Genomic DNA, 19,478 nt, shown 5'->3' with positions numbered 1-19,478 from the left:
TGACCCACCGTGGGTGCCAGCCACGTGTCCAGATCTGCGTTGTGTGGCCTCGCGGAGCTCCTGCACCTTTGCAACCCACACGGGACAGTTCTTGTCAGTCACTGGGTGCGGTCCATTGCATGCAGCACAGTGGGGAGGGGCGACACACCCTGTAGACGGATGCTCCTCTGAGCAACGTTTGCATATTTCAGCACGAGACCTACATGTGCCTTGTCCGTGTCCATAACGCTGGCACTTGCCACAGCGCCGAGGCAGCTGGTGAGATGGCCTGACTTCATAGCGCATGTACACTGCATAAAGGTGTTCAGGCAGCTGTGTGGCCGAAAACCTCACCTTGAGCAGTGGGTTCGGTCTGGAATTTTTTGAAGGGAGGCGTGTGACACTTGTGACACCCTGTTCACGGCTTTCCTCAAGTATGGTTTGAGGAGACTCCATTGAGAGCTCAGGGGCATAGACCATCCCCTCCACCTGGTTTAGGCGGTCTGCTGGAATCACAGAGATGTCCTCCCCCCTGAATGACCTCCAGGCTAGCAGAGCCTCGGTCTGGTACATGTCCCTCGTTTTGACAAGCAGAGAGCCGCTTCGAAGTGCAGAAACCTTAGCAGCTGCATAATGGATCACGTCCAGGAGCTCATCTCGAATTTTGTAAGGGCTGAAGTTCCGAAAGCTTTGGTTTTTTTCCTTAAATCTCACGAGGAGGTAAGCAGGTCCAGTGGGAAGGAATTGACCTTCGTCAGTAGCGGTAACCGCCTTGGAGAACATGGCTGGCATAGCTGGAGAGAACGACACAGAAAAGCGAGATAATCTTGTGAGGAAATTACAAGTCTTGCCAAAGAGTAGTCGACAAAAAATGAAGACGTGAAGAGGAGGGAAAGCAGACTCACCGTGGAATCTTGCTTTAATAGTGGGAAGCCGCTCGGGCAGAGTGAGACAAATGAGACGAAAAGCTGTCGAGACTAAATCCACCAGAATTCAATTTTACGCAAAGACAAGGCTATTTGTGATAAAAAAAAAAAGAAATGCTGAACAGGACGGGAACAGAATATCCCGTAAAAAACACCCTAGCACTTAAGGGAAACTGCAAAAAGTCTACCAATCTATAAAACCACGCGAACCACGCCGTCAACCGAATTCAATTGATTGCATTCATACCTCATTATACTGAAAGACATCATCAAATGTAAAATTATAAATGTCATTGATCGTTCATGATCGTCGCATTTTTTCAAGCTTACGAAAAGTATAAGAAAGTATAAGTATCTTGAAACTATGACGTAGTAATTGAAACAAATCAGCGGCCAGCATTAGTTCAAGATATACCCCGCGTTCGATGTCTCTCGGACGGCGAAGATTCTACGCCGTTCGGCCAATCACGTTTCATAACCGCAGCCGAGCCCCCGCTGACCTTGGACGGGATTGGCTGGACGGCAAAGAATCTTTGCCGTCCGGGAGACATCGAACGCTGCCTTACAGTATTCAATTCATCTTTATGACTTTATTACATATTTGCTTTGAAATATATGGTTCAAGAGGCTCTCTCTATCGCCTGGATAAAAATAGGCCCCGCCCATCCCAATCAGCTGCTGCATGACGAGTTGATGACGACAACCACTACTTACCAGCAACCAATCTAGGGATAGCGTACGTGACAGTAATGGTGCAGCGGTTGCAAAATATTGCATTGTTATTCAAACGGTTTTTGCTTTTAGGGCCTTGTTAGATGAGGATGAGGTTAGATTAGATGAGGTGTTGATGAAGGCAGGTATTTTTTTTAAATTTTGACAATTTTTTGCCCTTGTTTTACTTAATAGCTGAACCCGGGACCACCTGAAGTCTAAACCTTATTTTATATAACATGTCAATGCTGATACTGTCTTGAAATGTGAAATTTAGACAATGGTAATAGGAATAATGAATAGCAATTTCACCAACAACATTTTAATCTCTAGGAAGTGCAATTAAAATTAAAATCACTGTCTGCCACACTGCTCCATCCTGGTCATGCAACCAACGTTCATGGGTGGAGTTTCACGGCAGAGCACGCACTGCAGTGCTCAGCACTGCAGTGCGCTGCGTGTGTCAGAGCATTGGGTTTCCATGGCAGTGTCAACAAACTTCACTGTGACGCTAAGCTATGACAGCATCCCAGAACGCTGCACGCTGCGGTACCAGCACCAGCAGCATGCTAGCAGTATTTGAACTCAAACCTCTGTTCTTGGTACGGTTCTTCAGAACCTCTCACTCTGTTCCAAACGCGATTGATCATAAACTAAGAGATCACATGCAACGTCATTTGAGTGATGCTATGGTATGCCGTAGCTACCAGTGCACACAGTGTCTGGATGGTGAAACAGGGCCATTATTAATCACATTTGCTTTGCTTTGTTTCAGCAGAAACCTGTCTGCACATGGGAGGAGCGCAACAAAAGCCCATCAAGTTCATGCATGGCAGTGGATCTCAACAGGAGAAAACCAGAAAGAACATGGATGCTTGTAGATTGCAGTTGTACACTGCTGTTATCACCTGATGTGCGTGGCTGGCATTGCTCCTGGCAAGAACCACCTGCAAGTGATGAGATGGTGCCTCAGTTGTTAAGTGTGCTGCAGTGTGAGAGGTGCCCTGATCTCTACTTTGTGATGGGTTTCCATTGGAGGTTCAACTGAGAAGTGAGAACTGACTGTGACCATGCTTGAGCATGCCAGTGGAGCTTTACATGCTAAGGGCAGCTTTTGAACAGATGCTGACCATGGCATGTCCCATCCAGTTATCACGTGCACAGAATGGTGGGGGGAGGGCAACTCTGGGCTCTTGAGTCAGCCCTACTGCACAGGGGGTACAGATGGCCGCTTACGTTTGGTGTGTCCTGCACTGCATTATCAAGCCCAGTCTGCGCCACAGGCAATGGGTCGGGCTGCACTATATTAAAGGCAGACTATCTTGCAAAGGAGGCTGGCATCCTCTCCCATAATGACACACCAATTGGCAATCATCGCTGCAATGATCACGAGGGTGTCCGCTTATCTAACATGGTGAGGTGGAGAGCCAGTTCAAGCTGGCCTGAGGGATGGTTTTACTTCATCTGAGGCCCCCTTTCCCCGCCTGCCAGGTCCGGTCAAACGACCGCTTCACAGTGAACGACTTGCAGTGGATGCCGTCCCACAGCGCAACGAGCTCGCCGACCAGAGGCGGCGGCCAAGAGGCGGCCGCGCTCCCCCAGTCGACGGTCCCGGTGGACGTCGGCAACGCCCACCGCGCGACCATCAGATCGGCTCGCGACAGCGCCGTCGCCGACTGACCGCATGACTGGTATCTGTTCTTGATGTGGGACCGACTGCCACCGCCGGTCGCGGAAGGGCATCGCTCATCGGCCATCGACGTCCGCCAGCTTCGCGTGGGTCACTGTTCGGGCTGCCACCAATACACCGAATCGGATGGAACCCTGTCGGCGAATGCCGGCGGTGCCCCGACATCGACTGCGCGGCGGCCAGTGCATCGCGTGCCGGGAGGAGGCTGGCACCCCCGATCGGTCATTGGTCAGTGGTCACAAACCGTGTCCCAGCTCATGACTGCATCCAGCGCAGCTCTGTGAGATGTTCTGCAGCTGCTGCAGTCTGCCGCGTGTGTTGAAAGAAGAATGAACATGAGAAAACCTCAAAACTTTATGCCTATTCGTAATTGACCAGTATTGGAATAAGTTTGGATTTTGAGAATTTGTGTCCCTGTGCTTGTGCCTGTGTGGAAAGGCATGCTTTACGGTGTACCATCTCAATGTCAAATCCCGGCTGCGCTGTGCGGATTTGTGCGGCTGCTGACAGGCCACCTGGGTGCCAACGTATGTGCGAATCCGCGAATACGTTGTGTTTCGTCAGTCAGTATCGTTCTGAAAATATTGACTGCAATAGGCTATATAGCGTATGACGGTTCAGCCCAGCAGTAATAACTGACCATTGATTGGGCGAATTTTGTTTGGTGGTTCGCTAATACATAACCTAAAGAGTGTTTTGCCGGAATCGTTTAGTAGCAGAACTGACCGGAATATCAGTAGAATGCAACGGTTTGAATCGTTAATTTGTTGAAACGATTGTTCTCTGAGACCACTGTGTAACTTTTGACCTGAGAATCACCAATTATAACGACAATGGGGAAGCAGTAGGCACTGTAGAGTGTAGGCAACACTATACAGTTGGCACACTTACGGAAGCACACGACTTACGCAGTGGACATCTGCATCATGCATGTTAAGGTGTACTGGGAAGAGTGAGAAATTAGTCAGAATATAACTGACTAAGGAAAATAGGCGATATTTCCTATTGAGCTGGGGCGGAGAGGGGGAGGGGACGTGTGGTCAGCTATGCCAATAATTCATTCTCTTTATGCAGTTGTGTAAAAGGGCGTCCGTTTTTGGGTGAGACCTTCCCCATCGGCCATTTCCAAGTTAAATCGTGGTGGAGAGTCTGGAGACCTCAGCCTCGGTAGTCGGTACCCTGCGCGCTGCGCCACCTTGCGAAACATAAAGCAGCAGTCCTGACATCTACAGGCGTGACTTTTCATGAAAGCGCGGATGTGTTCGCGCTTATGCGAAGAAAATTCTTCCGAGTATGGTTGATAATGAGATTGATTGTTGTCATTTATTTATTAATTCATTGGCAAAAGTACCCTAATAAATCGGTAAAGTAGCTTGAACTGTATCGTATTTCCTTGGAAAAAAATGACGAACTCATCCTAAGACATCCAGATTATTGGATGCGTTCGTCAGTTGTAAGTAGTTCAAGTTTTTGGGAAAATTTGCTTGTGGAAAATCATAATATTTCAAAGATATGCCTTTTTTCGAATAATTTATGCATTTATCTGCATTGAAAAATGATTGTAAAGCAAAAGTGCAAAAGATTATTGTCAACTTATTTTCTCAAATCACGATTTACGAACGCACAAAACTCCAGCTTTTAATTTAGTGCGTGTGCGAATTGCAGTCAAGAAAAAATATTTAAACTGTCTATATTCCTCTTAAAACAATGAAGGTTGAATGAGGAAAACACTGTTTTGAACAATTGTATATTTATTTTTCTTAATTAAGCAAAAGTACAAAATTTTCAACTATTATTACATTTGCTCTCACAAAACCCATCACTTTTTAGCATGACGTCATGTCAGCCAAATTTACTAGCGCCATCTCTGGAGAGCATCTTTCGAAACCTCCAGACGATAGAGAGAGCCGTTCAAGACTGTTAAATGTTAAGTTTCATCAAACTTTACTAACGTTTTACAGTTTTACAACATTTTATTCAAGTATTTTACCTGTTTTATTCATTATTGTGATGTCATAAATTCCCTGCCCAGTGGAATGTCATCCTCTTGCAAGTTGCAACTTTGTATCTAAGTTGCAACTCATCGAACTCATCTATAATGATTTACAAAATTATTACCTATTACAACACACGGTCGCTGTTGTTTGTTGTATCATGGACAATCTAATCACGGTCAAAATTATCATCTAATAGGTACAAAATGTTCATTTAATAGGTACCTATTGGAGTGCTTGGAGGTAAGCTACCTATGGTATTTCTGAGCATGATTAATAATGTAAATAGAGTGAATAACCTTATGTTCATGTTATATGTTGCAAATTGATATAATTTAAACTAAATTGATATATTTCGATATTGCACCGTCATCAGAATAAGAATCAATCTTGACGTATTTAACGTTGGTATTAAACGTTGGTTGCAGTTGGTGAACGTTGGTATTGGATTACCTTACCTTACCTTACCTTACCTTACCAATACAGAATTTTGAGGCCTATAAGGCCTGTAGGGATCTGATCTCATCGAGCTCCTTACTAGTGACAGTCATGAATCTTGGACTGGGATGTCAAAGGATGCATCACCCCAGTGAGAGTCGAGACGGGCTTTGAAGAGATTGACAGACGTAGAGAGGACCACAGAGGCAGGAAGCGCGTTCCAGTCGTTGATGGCGCGGACCGATAGAGAGTTTCTCCTAGGTCTTGAAGTAGCTTGAGGCTTCAACAGCTTCAGAGCATGTCCTCTGGTGACAGATGACACTGCCTGCTCGAAAAACTGGTCCGGCCGAACGTTAACTCCACCCGTCAAAATCTGGAAGATGGCGATTACGTCTCCTCTCCGTCTTCGGTGGTACATTGATGGGAGCTTGAGGCGCCGGAGGCGTTCCTGATAGGGCAAGTGTCTCAGCTCTCGGACCAGTTTGGTTGCTCTCCGCTGCACTCGTTCAATCAGCCTCTGATCAGCTCGGTTTGATTGATCGATGATCGGTTTGGATTGATCAGATTAGCCTCTGATCGGTTTGGATTGATCAATGATCAAACCAAGATGATCTTTTCTTGCATTTGCTTCTGTTGCTGATTCCTTTAGTTGATGTTTCCTAGCTCTTGTCACTATTGATTTTTCATTTTTTGTCACTTTCAGTCATTTTTGTAGTTATTTGGTGTTCATTGTTCATGATAAACTTTTAACATAGTGGCTAGAATTATTGCTATTCTTGTGCGAGTTAAGTGTTAACCCCATTTGATGATAAAATAAACAAAAACCAAGATGTTTTTCTTATGGTAATTAAGGTTCTTAAGGTAAATTTGCACTTATTTGCAGCTGAACATTTGTTTAGCCATTGTATTAAATTATGGTTAAGATGTGCTTATCTTGTATGTTGCCATGATAGGAGTGCTAATAGTGCTTTAAGGTGTCAACAAGATTCACTAGGCTCATGGCTGACAGTTGCCATTTGGCAATGACCAGCAGTAATTGTGATTGTTGCCTGTTTGTTATTGACTGGGTAGCGTGACACTGACTCTTGCGTTATGCAGGATCATTTGTGGTTTCGCTAATGTTACGGAGGCGCTATCTGTGGACCGTGTAACTGCTATTGCGATTGACGACAGGCGCACCCACTCAGTGTAATAATGGAGTCTGGTCATCGAGCCTGTCTTCCTCGATTAATCTGATGAACGTTGAGTAGGGATAACTATCAACTTTCCGTGTTTTACTGTTGAATTCTGTTTATGATCTCGCCGTGTTTAGATAATGCTGTTTGCTTTATTTGTGTTTCTTATTTCCTTTCGGCTTCCAGGCTTTTTCAAATATATTTCCCCTTTAAACTATCGTGTTTTCCAGTAGTTTACCGGTGTATTGCACATCACCTATCGCCGTATGTTTTTGTCCCGCCTCGTGTGGCAGCCACAAAGTCAAATCGGAAGCAGAGTAGTCCTCGGGTATCATACCGCTGCTCACCAGGCTGCAAACCAGGGATGGCGGCACATAACACTATCGTTATCCCGAACTCCCGGAATAGTCTTGTAGACAACCGGAAAACGAACGCCACTGAAATCACTGCCTCATCCGGACCGTCCGGGATCTGCAAGTTCCGCGTGCCCCTCTCAGAACCGTTCTGTACAGGAATAGTTAGCGGGAGTTTGGATAAGTTACCGGGTAGCTGAATTTGTATGTGCTCATGAATGTTCCATTTCGGCCATCACTCCCTGTTCTACATTGTACAGAGCTGTGAGTCTCGCTCCATCTAGAACAGGTATGCCGTCAGTACTCAGTACCTGTCGGAAATCCGGAAGATGCAGTGTGTGTGTGTGGGGGGGGGGGGGCTGATGGAGAGGGGAGGGGTGAACCGTGCACGGTGCAGTTGTAGTAATGGCACTAATGACTTATGCCTCGAAGAAGTTGATATCATCCGCTGATGATGTAGTTCTCGTGTGCTCCGAAGGTGCCAGTCAGCGAACTCCTTATTATTCACCGATCGTTTTGTGACGGTTCCAGGGCGGCGCTGAGTCCTGCTGAGTGACTCCGAGGACGGTCACCATGCTGCCGCTGTTCACGCTGAAGCTGAACCACAAGCTGGTGCCGGGCCTGGTGACGCTCGGGGTGTTCGATGGCACGTACCCGTGTCTGACGGCGGCCACCAGCGGCGACAAGGTGCGGTATCAGTCAGATCTTTGGTGCGAGTGGCCGCCGGCACCGCCAGAGGGGACATGCTGCCAACGCTGGTTGGATGCTTCATTTAATAAAAGCTACCAACTCGTTTTGTAAGCTGATTGATACAATCCGTCCTGTACATGTTTCACTGAAATGGATGAATTTCACCAATATATCATGGCTTTTATTCGATTTCGAAGTCCTGACTGTATATTGACGGCTTTGGTATACCAATCAAACCCTTATTTTCAATTTGTTCGTTAGGAAGCCGCGTGGGTTTACTTTCATAAAACGAGTCTCCGATGTTTAAGTCAGCACGTTGTCCCACGGCGACGAGTTCGTAATGCACATCTACCGCCGTCCTGCAGCTGCTGGTGCATAACCCCCACGAGCGGAGCGGGGAGCTGGGCGGCCGGCTGCAGGGCAGCAAGGTGGCCTCGGACGTCTCCATCCTCAACATCAACCAGCAGGTGAGCCAGCTGAGCCTCTGCAACTCCAGGCTCTAGTAGGTGCACGCACACTTTGACACACTTATCATCTCTGAAACTCTGAGCCCGCCGCATACTATATGTCGCTGACGTCGCCGTTGTGTGTCAAGTGTTCAAGGTGATGTCACCTTTGTTTGTGTGTGATGCCTCAGCTGAACTAACCGACATGTGTAACGCATTCTCAGGTGACGTCGCTATGCTGCGGCCGTCTGAAGAAGGCGACCGCCGACGCCGGTCCGATGGGGGATGTGCTCTGTGTGGGCACTCCGTCCAGCTTGCAGGTGTACGACGTGGCCAACAACGCCGACCTCTTCTACAAGGAGGTGAGCCTACGGCAGGGCATGGAAGGACGACGGTGAGGTAAGGGATGAAGGACCGAAGGAAGGATGATGGAGAGGGAGAGGTGAGACTCATTGTGGCGAGTTTGACATTAGTGTGTCATAACTGATGTCATGTAGGTTATGACTGCAATGCAAACATACCAGCAGCAATCGTGCATGCCCTACTTTATCCCGCTAGTTTAGTTTATTCCCCTTATATCCCTTGCTGCTGAATGACGGCTGCCGGAACTATAGATCGGAGATGCGAGACTTCTCCGTCCCCCTGTTTCCTTCAGTTCCCTCCTGCATGGCACTATATGCCTGTGACGTGACCCCTGACCCCTCCCTCCGCTCTCCACAGCTGCCGGACGGCGCCAACTCGCTGGTGGTCGGGAAGCTGGGGGACCGTCCCGACCCGCTGGTACTGGTCGGAGGCAACTGCGCCCTGCAGGGGTTCGACGCCGACGGTAGTGACCCGTACTGGAACGTCACGGGCGACAACATCCGCTCGATGGCGCTGATCGACCTCAACCAGAACGGACAGAACCAGGTGCGGGCTGTCACGGGGAAAGGGATTCTACATAGCTGATATTGGTAAGGAATGTCTTCTACATAGTTAAGCTAGTGAAAAAGATCTCGTCTTCTGATTAGCGGAGTTAGACGAGGAACATTCAGCTTTTTACAATACAAGCTGAGCGAGAAATGACACATTCGCCTGGTAACTAGCTGAACTGGAAGAGAAGCTTCGTATTCTAACTAACTGAACTATGAGATGCTGTGCGAGCCCATCACTATGTCGGTCACATTTTATTGTACACCATAACACCATATCATCCCCTGTTTGTCGCTCTCACTGCCCCTTGCACACTCCGCTCCAGCTTCTGGTAGGCCCTGTTGCCTCTAGAGACTCTCACTGCCCCTCGTACACTCAGTCCCTGCTACTGGTAGGCTCCCATTGCCTCTGTACTCGTAGACTCTCACTACCCCCTCACTCTCTGCTCCAGTTGCTGGTAGGCTCTGACGACTTCGACATCCGTATCTTCAACGACGACGACATCTCTGCTGAGGTGACGGAGACGGAGGCGGTGACGGCGCTGCAGCCGCTGGCCGGCGCGCGCTTCGGCTACGCCCTGGCCAATGGCACCGTCGGCGTCTACGACCGAACGTCGCGCTGGTGGCGCATCAAGGTACGGAGGAGAGGGCTGCCGAGAGGATCATGGGAGGGTGTTGGAGTGGAAGAGGCTAATGTAGTGGAATGATTGGATAGTCGTAATTTTGGTGTTGGAATTTATGTCTCGGAGAGTGTCTGGCATTGGGTTTTGATTTTGAATGAGACGTATATCTCTTGGTGGTGTTCATAGATTTGGCGTGTGCCTAATGCCTATTGGCAGGAAGAGTTGCTTCCTGCAATAGTGTAGGAAAACGTTGTATTGTGTATCCTGTAGATGGCAGTAATTGTCTGGTAACGCTGCGACTTCACCCAGCCAACGACTCCTGCTTTAGGACATTAGATAGATGGCATTGGACATTAGTGCATTTTTGATTTAGCAGCAGCATTTGACCGTGAGTCCGTGACGTCAGTTCTGGCCACGTGACTGACCTAGCATATCAATCCTTTCTGTTTTTGCGCCACGTTTCGTCAGTGTCAGGATGGCCGAGCGGTCTAAGGCGCTGCGTTCAGGTCGCAGTCTGGTTCTCCAGGCGTGGGTTCGAATCCCACTTCTGACAAACGTTTACCGTCCGTCGCCGACACCTCACGTTTTGCCCTCAGTCGAAGAACTCGGCAGTGGCCCTGCAGAGTTTCGATATCGACAATGACGGGGTACCGGAGTTGGTGACCGCCTGGAGTAACGGAAAGGTGGACGCACGCAGTGACCGCACCGGGGAGGTCGTATTCAAGGTGAGAAAAGTTACATTGGGCCTGGAAATAGAAGACCGCTGCATTCCATATGAATGTAAATACATATGACATGCAAAGGTGCAAACATATGAGATCGGGTGTGTGGTAAGGAAGTGAGGTGCCGATATGTTGCTAGCAGATTGCCATGTCATTTTCAACCGGTGTCCATATTACATGGAGGCGGTCGGTGGGACACTCCTCGAAGGTGATGCGTCATCATGAACGGGTCGTCGGAACTCGGAATAACACACTGATCAAATTGCCTGAGTTGCCTGTAAATGAGTTTACCTTCGTTAAAATCGATCGGACTCATTAAAAATGTATGTCAATGCGGCAGTTGTTCCATTGTGCTGCGCTTACGATCAATATTTTGAAACCGTTTCGATGAATCGCTCAATCTCTGACGGTGCGTATGTCACCAGGACAACTTTAACGTGTCGGTGGCGGGTCTGACGGTGGGCGACTACCGCCTGGACGGAAAGGACTCGCTCATCTGCTGCTCTGTCGACGGAGAAGGTGGGTCTCCACTGGGGAGTGGCGAGGGAGAGAAGCACTGTCGTATAACTCATCAGCTGATTGGGTGCGATTTAAAGTTTCCGACATTGCGATGAATTCACTTGCCAGGCAGCATCAACTTTTTCTCCATGAACCTTATCGTTAGTTTGATTTAATGGGTTTCGTCGGTGACTGACCCCAGTCCTTTCCCTCCGCCCCCAGTGCGCGGCTTTTCGCCGTCTAGCGGCTCGCAGCGGGCGGCCAGCCAGGCTACAGATGGCAGCACCATCGAGCAGCAGACCATTCACGAGCTGTCCCAGCGCCGCCAGACGCTGCTACTCGAGCTCAGAAACTACGAGGTAGGGGCCCTCGCCATTGCCATGCGGACACGGTGGCTAGAAAAGTGCTTTGCTAAGAGTCATGCAATTGGACCTGAACTCATTCGTCGAATATCGAGACAACAAGCATGCCAAAATTCATCAAGGCCTAACAGTTATCGTCTCACGGCGGTCAAACAGTCAAGTGTAAGACCGTCGCTGTAAAACTGACGCTGATAACCGTCTGTGTTTTTTTTCACAATGAAACTAAGGTGACCGTGCCACCGCCCTGTCCACCGCCCGGCACCAGTGTGTCGTATGTTTACGCAGTTTATACCCCTCTAACCGCCCGTCCCGTGCGCTTGTGTCGGTGACCTACAGGAGAACTCTCGGGTGGACGAGGCGATCCGGTCCAGCGGCAGTAGGCAGACGGTCGAGAACGTCGGCATCATACCGGTAAGTGGTGAGTGTGGCGTTAAATCGATCGGCTGATGGACGATATCGTCATGTTCTGCCAGTTTCATTTTGAAAGCATCCTGAATGATTATCCAAACTTACTTGTGGTTATAATTATCTAATTATGACCACAAGTATCTAATTATGACAAGTAAGTTTGTTAAGCTAACTGAGTCTACTCAGTAACATAATAAGACTAGGACATCACCCAGCTGTGTTTGAGGTCTCTGTAGCTACGAGTAGCTTGCCTTTTTCTTATCCTTCCAGCTTTGATCACCGCCGTGACGCAGTTGAGCCCTTGGTTGAGCCTATTTCACCTCCCCCGTTCTCTCCGGCTCCGCCAGGCCAACACTCAGCTGCAGACGGGCCTGTCGGTGAACATGGGGTCGTCAACGGTGCCGCCGCACGTGGAGATCACGCTGGCCACCTCCAACGACACCATCATGAGGGCGGCGCTCATCTTCGCAGAGGGCATCTTCCAGGTAACGCGTCCGAGCGACGGTCCAAATGCGTTTAGTTAGTTAGCTAAGTCGGAGTGGTTAAATTCTTGGCTCACATTCGATCACTAGTCAATTGTTATTAATTAGGTTTCTTCAGCTCATTGCAAATTACTTTGAGGTGTTAGTTCCTGTGCTGTAACTTATTTCAACGCAGCGCGACAACGGAATACGTCCCTGACTCCCTGGTAATTAATGTATCGTTTACTCAATGCGGAATCATGTGTGTACCAAAGCCAGCGAGAGGGACGTTTAGTAGAAGCTATGCTGACCTATCCGATTTCCATGGTAGCAGCTCTCCGGGTCAGAGTCATAGGTGGTTCCCCCGGTCGGCAGGCGCCGTCCGCTACATAAACATTAAATAGTCTCTGGCTAATCACAGTAGCCAGACTGGGGCTGTCACGCTTATGGGGAGGTAATGAAGGGTCGATTGTTGGCAATGCGCCTTTGCAGCTTGCTTTTCTAACGGGAGTCTTTCGGCCTACCCTGGGGTGTTTCGGATGCGTTACGTCCTTGTCTCTCGTTATTGTCGGCCCTGCTCCATTGCTCGTTCTCTCTCTCTCTCTCTCCCTCTCCCTCTCCCTCTCCCCCTCTCTCTCTCCCTCTCCCTCTCCCTCTCCCTCTCCCTCTCCCACGTCTCTCGTTCTCTGCTCGTCATTGACATCACACGACAGCCATTGGGACGGGTGCCGACAGTGTGTCAGGCAGCGCATCCACCGTACTGTATACAGACCGTCACCTCTTCGGCCGTGTGGCGGGTGGTGACGGACGGCCACAACCTTGAAGCATTGCTCCATCTTTTCAATGCGCTCTGGGAAAGAGGGCTGTATCCCGAAACATGGCGGACGGCCATCATTATCCCGGTGCTGAAGGCTGGTAAAAGCGGGCTTGATCCGCTTCACTACCGCCCTATTGCGTTGACATCTGCCCTGGGCAAGCTGCTTGAGCGAGTTGTAAACGCGCGTCTCGTCTGGTTTCTGGAGGAACAAGGTGTTTTATCTAACTCGCAGTGCGGTTTCAGAAAGTATCGGAGCACAGTAGACCACATTTTAGCCCTTGATACCGAGGTTCGTTGCGCATTTAGGCGGAAGCGACACATTGGTGCATTGTTTTTCGACATTGAGGCTGCGTATGATACCACTTGGCGTTTCGGTATTTTACAAAAGCTTTTCAAGTACGGTATACGCGGTACAATGGGCCATTTCCTCGCCAGCTTTTTATCTAACCGGTCTTTCAGAGTCCGTGTCGGTGGCAACCTCTCAGAGCAGTTCCCCCAGGTCAACGGTGTCCCCCAAGGAGGAGTCCTAAGTGTTGTGCTGTTCGGGGTAATGATTAACGATATTGCCGATCACCTGCCCCCTTCCATTGGCCGTGCCCTTTTTGTGGATGACTTCTCTATCTGGGCCAGTGGTGCAACCACACGTATAGTAGAGAGACAGCTCCAGTTGGCAATTAAAAGATTAGAAAACTGGAGTGCTGTTAACGGATTACGATTCTCGACAGCCAAAACTGTAGGTGTCCACTTTTGCCGTTTTCGCCGTAATTGCCCTGACTTCTCTGTCAGGCTAAGGGGTGCAGTGATCCCTGTGAAGTCGGAGGTGAAGTTTCTTGGGATGGTAATAGACAGCCGTCTTACCTACCGCACTCACCTGAAAGAGCTCCGCGACCGATGTTTTCGAGCTATGAATGTTTTGAAATGTGTTGCGCGTACCTGCTATGGGGCAGATCGTAAGACACTGCTCTTGCTTTATCGTGCTCTTGTCCGTTCTAGACTTGACTACGGCTGTTTTATATACGATAACGCCACGGAGACCTCGAAACGTATTCTGGACTCTGTGCACCATACTGCTCTTCGTATTGCCACTGGTGCGTTCCGGACCACCCCAGTAGCCAGCCTCCTTGTAGAGGCCCACGAGCCACCTCTTGCCTTGCGTCGCCAGCTACTGGGCATGAGATATACCATAAAACTCCGCCAGTTGCCTTCCCACCCTGCCTATGATGCAGTTTTCTCACGTGCCAACCTGGCGCTTTTCAGAACCGGAGAAGGTGCACGTACTGTCCGCTACCCCCCTTTCTGCTCTCGTATGCAATCGCTGCTCTCGGAAGCTCAAATTAAACTTCGGGGGGTCATGCGTAAGGAGTGGCCATCTGTCCCACCGTGGAGACAAGTTCCGCCAAAGGTGGACCTTTCCCTCACCGATGTGAGAAAAGGCGACATCCCTCCAGCTGTTTTAAAGGCTCGTGCGCTGGAACATATTTCAAGGTACTCTGACTACGTAGCCTGTTATACTGACGGCTCAAAGACTGATGACGGTGCCGGGTGTGCTTTCGTCTGCGGCGACGCTGTGCGGTGTTTTACCTTACCTAAACATGCATCCGTTTTTTCCTGCGAATTGGTCGCTATCCTCAAACTCCTGTGTTTTATCGAGATTAATCCCGCTCGGTCATATGTTATTCTTTCTGACTCATTGAGTGGTCTCCAGTCCTTGTCACAATTCTATCCTTCTGACCCCCTCGCACAGGAGATTCTTCTTCGTGTGACAGCCCTCGACCGAGAGGGTACGTCGGTGTCTTTTTGCTGGATCCCTAGCCACGTCGGTATTCACGGCAACGAACGGGCGGACCGAGCTGCGAACCATGCTGCGCAGTATCCGTGCTCCCGCCGATTCCCTCTACCCGCCAGGGACTTTGTACCGGCGGTGGGCTCTTTCCTCCTCGGAAAGTGGCAGGAGGCCTGGAGCCAATCCCACGGTAACAAACTTTTACGTATCAAGCCAGGTTTAGCTACCTGGTTGTCGGCCTCACGCAGATCGCGACGCGAGGAGGTGGTCCTCTGCCGGCTTCGTACCGGGCACACTTATGGCACCCATGGGTTCCTGATCGGCGTTGGCTCCAGGCCTATTTGTACCAGATGTGGTGACCGACTTTCGGTCCGACACGTCTTGGTCGAGTGCCCGAGACTGGACGCTGAGCGATTGCGGTTTTTTGGATTGCGTGGCCCCCAGCTCTCTTTGAGAACACTTCTCCGCGACGACTCCCCTTTTCTCGATTCCTTTCGCCTCTTTTCGTTCATCACGGCCTCCGGGCTTCAGGTGATTTTTAACCCCCGACTTTGAGGAAGATTGGTTAGATATGGGCGCCATATAGCCTCGTTGCTGGTGCGCCCTAAAACACCAAATCATCATCATCACCTGTCACCGAACCCGTCACCGCGCCTGTCACCGGCCCGCCGGCCGCTCCTGTCGGGTCGCTAGGTCCCACAGTGGGGCGGGATGGCGCCCATGGCTCGCCCATGGACAGCTCAGTGCCCTGTATTGAGCCAGTCCGCCGGCTGAGGTGGCGTCGGATGGTTACAATCTGTCGTCGCTGGTCAGGGAGCGGACAGGAGCACTCTGTCATTGGTTAGGTATCTGTTTAGCGCCAACGGTGCATCTGTGACCCCGCTGCACGGGCTCGGTGCTGTGCACTGATCTGTCTACACCAGCCGTCTCAGCCCGCCCTGCCCTGACGTGCTGACTGGGTCATGAAGGGAGCCATGTGACCCCGTGCCGTCATGGGTCTTAGATCACTCAGAGATCGCTGAGGATCTTTATCACGTGACCCTATGTTGTCGATAGGTTCAGTCACGTGGCACCCCGTTCTTCTATGACCACTGACCAGTTGACCACCCAGTCATGTGACCATGTGCTGCCCCCGGGGCGAGTCACGTACTTGAGTCACGTAACCTTGTACTTGTTTTCAGGGCGAGAGTCACGTGGTGCACCCGCCGTCGGCCATGTGCTCGAACGCCATCCGTGTGCCGCTGTTCCCGCCCAAGGATGTCACCTACGACCTGCACATCAAGGTCAGCAGACTGTACCTGTCTACGATTTTGAGTTGCGTAGCTAAGATATTGAAATGTTGAAAACTAATCCAGTATTATATAAACAATGGTTGAACTGAATATTCGCTTTTCCATGACGATATTATACTCGTAAGTGGACCTGAATGGAACTAAGTGTTAGCTGCAGAGCTGACTAATCTCGAAGACTTAACTACTTACTTCCCGCTTGGTAGCACTGATGCTACCCGCTAGTATAACCGACGCCGTCTCCCCGGTCCCTCACCTCTCCTCAGGCGCTGGTGGGCTACGTCAACAGCGAGCACTACCACGTATTCGAGCTGACGCGCCAGCTGCCGCGGTTCGCCATGTACGCGCTCTCCACGGAGCAGGTCCAGCCGCCAGAGGGGTTCGTCACGTTCAAACTCAACGAGCGAGTCCAGAGGGTTAGTTCGGAGGTTGAGAGGGTCTGATGAGCGATAGTTATCCGGTTAAAGCTTAGGAGTGGGTGAGAATGTGATGGACTTCAAGCGACTTGAAAATGTTTGGTACCAGTGTGTCTTAAGAAACGTATGTACTTGTAATGATCATTGATCAAAAACCCACGCATCCTTTACTTACGCATTCACCGGCCGACTTAGAACCCAGCCTGTTTTTTGTGATGGTGACCTCTTTGTTGATGTCGATGTTCATGTTCTACATGCATTACCGTTCTCTGTGTACCCTCGGAGCCCTCACCACTCCCCACACGCTGCCCCTTTCATGTCCAGATGGTGATGTGGCTGAACCAGTCGTTCCTGTTGCTGGAGGAACTGGCCGTGCCCGGTGACCTGGACATCACCATGACGTCCTTACGGACGTGCCGGCCGCTGCAGCTGCAGATGAAGCAGTCCGGCCAGGTCACCATTCGGGTGGACGACATGGAGCTTGCCGGAGATATCATACAAACGCTCACCTCCTTCCTCAAGGTGGAGGATCTGCAGGTCAGCCGGGTGACGTCATAGATGTAATGCGTGCCTTCGCGACTCAAGTGCGATTATAGGAAAGCTAGTGAGTGATTATTGATGGCGTTGTCTTAGATGACATGCGGCTTTATTGTAAGTTCACTAACAGCCTCTTTCACCCATATGGGCATTCGATGTCACGCTCACCGTTTGTCCAATTAGACCTTAATTCAGTGATATATGGGCAGTTACCCACCCAGGGCGCGGAAAGCCGGTCATAAAGTTCACCACTGACTCTCCTCTGTTCTGTCAGTGCGAGGCGGACTTTCCTGCTGAGCTGGAGCAGCTGGAGAAGACGCTGTCCCGCGTGCTCGAGTACCAGTCGGTGCGCGAGCGGCTGACGGCAGAGATGGCCGACTACTCGGGCATCATCCGCAGCCTGGTGGTGCGAGCGGAGGACGCCAGGCTACTGGCTGATATGTGAGTACCGCTGAATGGCTATGGGTTGGGGTGTGGGAAGGGCTGGTCCAGCGGGCTGATGATCTTAGGATGGGTGATCTTGGTCGAGGGATGGTGGCTTTGAGAGTGGAAAGCTCTGCTCAGCATCGTTTGTGTTCTTCAGTGGCAATCTGGTATATCCATTCATCGATCCATTTCTATATTTCTATCCGGTATCCACTATCCATCCACTATTCTAATGTATCCTGTCTTCTGCAGGCGCATGCAGTGATTTCGTTGACCTTGCCTTTACGATGAACTTCTAGCTGTCCGGAAATGTTCATGATAATCGAACGACGGTGACGTCAGAAAGTGGTCTCAGAATAACGGAAACTAGAGGGTCACAGTCCCTCCCAATGTCATGCGGTAGCGGTACAATGTGTACTGGTCAGTCGTTCTCACCTCTATATTACGCTGGTGACTCGCTGTGGACAGGAAGTCGATGAAGCGCTGGTACATGGAGTTGTTCGACGTGAACCGAGACCTCATCAGCGACTACAAGATACGCTGCAACAACCACGAGGAGCTCATGGCCTGCCTGAAGCAGGTCAACCAGACCATTCAGAAGGCTGGCAAACTCAGAGGTACGGTGACGCTTCAAAGGTGGTATGTCCTCTTGTTTAGGTGGTAATGCGGTCAATGATTTTGGGATTTTTGCTCAATATCTCAGCATGTTGATCATCATAATCCCTAGTAATTTAGCCAACCTGCCTCGCCTCTTCAACGACGGTTCATTCACCTTAAGGCTCTTCAAATGTCACATTCTAACTTCCAATGAGTGTCACTTACGCCGCGTTATATCGTTTCTGGCGTCTCTCCTTTCCCCAGTGGGTAAACCAAAGGCGGCGGTGATCGCTGGCTGCCGCGCCGCCTTCAAAAACTCCAACATACCGTCGCTGCTGAAGACCATCCGCAGTGGGGAGCCTTAGTTCGCGAGTTTCCGCGAGCAGCCCGCTCTGACGGAGCTCACAGGAAGTTCTGAATTATCAAGTTCGGACTCCTGTGGTATGACAGGGAATTCCCCAGTTTCTGAGACTAGGGTGCTCTGGGTGTGAGAAGCGGTCTTACGTGACTGAGCGGCAGCATCGTGCTCAAAGTAGCAGTTGAGCGTCGAGTTGCGCTGTGGCAGTTTCAGACGACTTTCGGGGGCATTTTCAGGGCGGGGGTGTGACTGTTGATCTCGATGCAGGCGTTATGTATGTAGCGATTGCACCGCCGGATGCCAGTCCCGACCGGCAGGGAATCCCCCAGGCCAGATTTGTATGCATTCAGTACCACGGCACGGCCAGTCCTGCAGTCTGCCAGTGTCTGATTCAGATACGGCACCGTTGGGCAACTGTGGGTATTCGTGTGTATCACAGTCGTGTGAGAGCGATGTGTGGGATGAGTGGTAGTGGGTGTCGGTCCCATTATCCACAGTTGTCGCACTATATGAGGTATACGAGCTCGTACTATGATAAGCTATCTAGTCATGTCAGCTAGTCCGTCCAATATCCCAATGCCGCCCGATTCGACGTCACGCACAGTGTATGAGGTCCACGCATTCCGTCCAGTACTGTGATGACTACTTGTCTGTGTGGTGACCACGCAGTGATGATACTGTCGCAGAAATGTCACGATCCGTCCAATCCCAGTCAAGTGTCTGTGACGTCACAGCCATGCATGCCTGCGTTCACTGACCAGTGACCGGTCAGTGTCACTACCGCGTTGCGGTGACTACGCTAGCGTGAATGTGTATGCTGATCTCATTTACACAAAATATACTCAACTATGTATACTGACTTTTGGGG

General features: G+C 50.2%; 1 protein-coding gene and 1 non-coding gene across 3 annotated transcripts; both read left to right on the top strand.

The window, feature by feature from the left end:
- Positions 1-1,507: 1,507 nt before the first annotated feature.
- LOC122387837 (Bardet-Biedl syndrome 2 protein homolog) lies at positions 1,508-19,463 on the top strand. Of its 2 annotated transcripts, XM_043378393.1 has the most exons (18): positions 1,508-1,523; positions 5,216-5,543; positions 7,798-7,953; positions 8,322-8,423; positions 8,627-8,764; positions 9,123-9,311; positions 9,766-9,948; positions 10,533-10,661; positions 11,084-11,177; positions 11,379-11,515; positions 11,855-11,929; positions 12,274-12,411; positions 16,169-16,270; positions 16,543-16,692; positions 17,017-17,229; positions 17,504-17,670; positions 18,124-18,272; positions 18,517-19,463. In XM_043378393.1, exons 3-18 carry the CDS (start codon positions 7,840-7,842, stop codon positions 18,615-18,617), a joined length of 2,181 nt encoding a protein of 726 aa, XP_043234328.1. In that variant the 5' UTR covers positions 1,508-1,523; positions 5,216-5,543; positions 7,798-7,839; the 3' UTR covers positions 18,618-19,463. The 2 variants fall into 2 exon arrangements, with proteins under 2 accessions (XP_043234328.1, XP_043234329.1); XM_043378394.1 differs by lacking the exon at positions 1,508-1,523 and having other exon boundaries at positions 5,146-5,543.
- On the top strand, positions 10,406-10,489 carry Trnal-cag. The gene has a single exon. It is a non-coding gene; the product is annotated as a tRNA-Leu (tRNA).
- Positions 19,464-19,478: the final 15 nt, after the last annotated feature.

The sequence above is a fragment of the Amphibalanus amphitrite genome, unplaced genomic scaffold, assembly GCF_019059575.1.
Source record: "Amphibalanus amphitrite isolate SeventyFive unplaced genomic scaffold, NRLGWU_Aamphi_draft 000299F_arrow, whole genome shotgun sequence".
NCBI classification, from domain to species: Eukaryota; Metazoa; Arthropoda; class Thecostraca; order Balanomorpha; family Balanidae; genus Amphibalanus; species Amphibalanus amphitrite.
This window is presented reverse-complemented; position numbering and strand designations above follow the sequence as displayed.

Bases quoted from the DNA above. Each gene is read 5' to 3' on its own strand.
- LOC122387837 (XM_043378393.1), top strand. From the start codon at position 7,840: ATGCTGCCGCTGTTCACGCTGAAGCTGAACCACAAGCTGGTGCCGGGC. The intron at 7,954-8,321 runs GTGCGGTATCAG...GCCGTCCTGCAG, and splicing joins CGGCCACCAGCGGCGACAAG to CTGCTGGTGCATAACCCCCA. The intron at 9,949-10,532 runs GTACGGAGGAGA...TTTTGCCCTCAG, and splicing joins CGCGCTGGTGGCGCATCAAG to TCGAAGAACTCGGCAGTGGC.